The sequence below is a fragment of the Otolemur garnettii genome, unplaced genomic scaffold, assembly GCF_000181295.1.
Source record: "Otolemur garnettii isolate 467f Iridium unplaced genomic scaffold, OtoGar3 scaffold00122, whole genome shotgun sequence".
In the NCBI taxonomy this organism is placed as follows: Eukaryota; Metazoa; Chordata; class Mammalia; order Primates; family Galagidae; genus Otolemur; species Otolemur garnettii.
The window spans coordinates 3,268,784-3,272,999 of record NW_003852517.1 but is presented as its reverse complement, the minus strand read 5'-3'; the positions used below and the strand labels follow the sequence as shown (position 1 = coordinate 3,272,999).

General features: G+C 38.0%; 1 protein-coding gene across 2 annotated transcripts in view; it reads right to left on the bottom strand.

Moving 5' to 3' along the window:
* Positions 1-4,216, bottom strand: part of ATP6V1A (ATPase H+ transporting V1 subunit A) — a 62,814-nt gene that overhangs the window by 17,251 nt on the left and 41,347 nt on the right. For both annotated transcript variants that reach the window (XM_003797705.3, XM_023517818.1), the window contains one exon: positions 3,688-3,796. In XM_003797705.3, the coding sequence (XP_003797753.1) occupies positions 3,688-3,796 (109 nt within the window). The remainder of the gene's footprint in view (positions 1-3,687; positions 3,797-4,216) is intronic.

Here is a 4,216-nt window from a genome sequence, read left to right as displayed (position 1 = left end):
GAGGGAAGGAGTTGGAGGTTGCTGTGAGCTGTGATGCCATGGCACGCTACCCAGGGGGATAGCTTGAGGCTCCATCTCAAAAAAAAAAAAAAATAATAATGTGACCCACCACAATGTGAAATTGCAAGGAACATATAATGAGAAAAGAAGACAAGTTTCATAAACCAGAAACTTAATAAACAACTAGAAGAAAAAATAAACACTACAGAAATGAAGGTTTCATTAGAAGCAACAAAGAATAAACACCATTTATCCCATGAACAAACACACAAAAGGCTAAATTAAAAGGATTAGAGAAGAAACGATACATATGTAAAACATAACAGATCTAATATGTCTATTTGGTATATTTGAAGAAGACAGCCATAATGGAAGAGGAAAAAAATTTTCAGATACAGTTCTCAAAATTTTTTCAAAATAAAAGATATATTAATAGATTAAAAGGGTATATATTATGTCTCAGGAAAAATTTATCAAACCTATCAACACTAGGACATATCCTAATAAAGTTATGAGACTTCAACTATAAGGAAATTCTTTTGGAGAACAAGAAAAATCACCATAAAAAGAAAAAAGCAGGCCACCCTCAGATCTTTCCCCAGCATTTATCACCAGATTAAAAATATTGGCGACACCTGTAGCTCAGTGGGTAGGGCACTGGCCACATGCACCAGGGCTGGTGGGTTCGAACCCAGCCTGGGCTTGCTAAAACAAACAAACAAAAACTAGCTGGGTGTTGTGGGCTCCTGTAGTCCCAGCTACCTGGGAGGCTGAAGCAAGAGAATTGCCTGAGCCCAGTAGTTCAAGGTTACTATGAGCTATGACGCCATAGCACTCAACCAAGGGCAACAAAGTAAGACTGTCTCAATTAAAAAAAAAGAAAGAAAGAAAAAATATTCATCCAAGAATTTTATACTCAGTTCACTGCCTCAAGTGGCTAAGGTGCCAGCCACATACACCTGAGCTGGTGGGTTTGAATCTAGCCTGGGCCTGCTAAACAACAATGACGGCTACAACCAAAAAATAGCTGGTGTTGTGGTGGGCCCCTGTAGTCCCAGCTACTTGGGAAGAGGAGGCAAGAGAATTATTTAAGCCCAGGAATTGGAGGTTGCTGTGAGCTGTGATGTCATAGCACTCTACCCAGGGTGACAGCTTGAGGCTCTGTCTCAAGAAAAAAAAGAAAAAAGAAGAATTTTATATTCTGCCAAGCTACTATTAAAAGTTCAAAGTCAATAGGAAAAAAATCAAATTTATGAAGAACAAGAATTCAGGGAATACAGCAGCCATGAGCTTTCCTTGAAGAGATTTTCAAAAGCCAAATTTTAGCCAATCAAGAAACGAATGCAGGCTTGGCACCCGTAGCTCAGTGAATAGGGCACCAGCCACATACACTGAGGCTGATGGGTTCGAGCTCTGCCCAGGCCTGCTAAGCAACAATGACAACTGCAACCAAAAATAGCTGGGTGTTGTGGCGGGTACCTGTAGTCCCAGCTACTTGGAAGGCTGAGGCAAGAGGATTGCTTAAGCTTAAGAGTTTAAGGTTGCTGTGAGCTATGACCCCATGGCACTCTACCGAGGGCAACATAGTGAGATTCTGTCTCAAAAAAAAAGAAAAAGAAAGAATAAATAAAAAATAAAAAAAAGAATAAAATAGAATAGTCATCAAAGAAAGCTAATGGTGTCTGTTTGGTGGTCCAGCCCTGATATTATTCACTACTGCTTCATGAAACATGGTGAATTGACTACTTTGGATGTCTACACCAATCAAATGGATACAAGGAGGTATTTGTGATTAAGCAGCCAAGAGAGGTCAACAGAGACAGGCCAGTCCTCTTGTAAGACACGCAGTTGCACAAATGACACTGTTCAAAGTAGGAAGCTGGACTTGGAAACTCTCTGTCACCCACCATCTTCACCAGACATTGCACCAATTGACTACCACTTCTTCCAGGCTTTGGACCACTTCTTGCAAGGAAAAATACAGTAGAACCTCTATAAGTTGACCATTCAAGGGATTATGAAAAACTGGTCAACATAGCAAGAGGTAGTCAACATAAGGAACTAGGCTTACTGTACTGATATGTACATGTGGGGCATGTCCAGTCTATGAAAATTAGGTCAACTTAAGGGGTGGTCAGTATAGGGAACTATGGAGGTTCCTCTTAGCCAATTCTAAACAAGTTGTGGAAAATGACTTTTGCAATTTCATTGCAACTCACTCTCCATGCTTCTTCATTGCTGGCAGACACAAGCCATTGTTCAGACAAAAAACTACGTTCATTGTTTAGGTAGTTTAGCTGTGTACTTCTACTAATTGTACTGCTTCTGCTTTGAGATATAACAGACTAAACTTTTGATTCAAAATTGACCCTTTCATATTGAATGACCTAATAATATAAATTATAGAAGTACAGTATATTTAAAGATAGATTGATGATTAAACATGTACTGAAAAAAGATAGCAGAAGAAGTAGTAGTACATCATTTTATGGTCATTAAAAAAATTGGGACATGGCCGGGCGTGGTGGGTCATGCCTGTAAATCCCTCTGGGAGGTCGAGGTGGGTGGATTGCTTCAGCTCAAGAGTTCAAGACTAGCCTGAGCAAAAGCAAGACCCTGTCTTTACTAAAAATAGAAAAAAACGGAGGCAAGAGGATGGCTTGAGCCCGAGTTGGAGGTTGCTGTGAGCTATGACTCCAGGATACTCTACCCAGGGTGACAGCTTGGGACTGTCTCAAAAAAAAAAAAAAAAAAATTGAGGCAGCTCTATGAATGTCTTATACTCACTTGCTCTCAAAATATAGTAAGTAAAATTTTTTTTGAAAACTAGGGATGTGCTTGTATATACAGAGGTATTTTAGAATGAAAGAAAAAAGTTCTTGCTGGCAAGAGTGTGGAGAAAAGGGAACACTGTTACTCTGTTGGTAGGACTGCAACCTAATACAGCCTCTTTGGAAAGAAGTATGGAGAATACTTAAAAAATTATAAGTAGACCTTCCATTTCCAGATCTCATTTCCAATGGGATCCCGCAGTCCCATTACTAGGCATCTACCCAGAAGACAAAAAATCATTTTACCATAAGAGGTATGTACTAGAATGTTTACTGCAGCTCAATTCACACTCACCAAGATGTGGAGTCAACCCAAGTGCCCATCAACACATCAATGGATTAATAAACTGTGGCATATGTATGCCATGGAATACCATTCAGCCATAAAAAGAAGAAGCCTTTATATCTTTTGTATTAACCTGGATAGAGTTGGAGAATATTCTACTTAGTAAAGTATCACAAGAATGGAAAAGCTAGTACCCAAGGTACTTAATACAAATGTGAAACCAATAGACAAACAAATACATCCCCATGCAAAAGAAAAACACAAACTCAAGTAGGGGGAAGGAAGAGGATTGGTGTGCTCTCACCTAATAGGCACAATGTAAGGGCATATGGCACGATCTCTGGGTGAGGGACACAACTACAACTTAGATTCTACCTAACAAACACAGACCATGTACCTTCCATTAATCTGAAAAACCCCACACAATGTAACCTAACGGGAAGTTAGGTTAAATTAATTATTCATCCTATGAATCTTTGAAAAAAAGTTCTTCGGAAAAGAAAAAGTTTGGTGATAGCTTTAAACTTAAGAATAGATGATAATTGCTTTTATTCCAATTCATATACTCACCAGTATAAATCGAGGCTTCTCTAGCAGCAACAGGCATGTTAGAGGTATTGGCTACCAAAGCTGTCCTCTTCATAATTGATTCTACCTTACCATCAACTTCCATTGTGAGCTAGAGGTAATAAATCTATTAGTGATTCACCAATTTCAAAAGGTAACACTTTTAGTCTTTTTTTATTTACAATTTACCCATATTTAATCCCTCTTATAATCAGTGTTCCCAAAGTAATAGTCCCCATCACTCTCATCTCTCTTCCCTGCTCCATAGTGCTATGAAGAAGATATATTTATTTCTATTTCATAAATGAAATATGTTATTTTGTGAAAAAATATTACTATGATAACCTTGTGGATCATAAAGTTTAGATCCTAAGTGGTTTGTCTACTTTATTTCTCCCAGTAAATGAAAACCAACAGACCACAAAGAGAAACTTTCTATAGTGTTTAACTTTGAATAACTCAAATTCCCATCCTTGAATACATAAATCTAATCACAAATGTAATTTTAAAATTTCTTTTTTTTTTTTTTTTT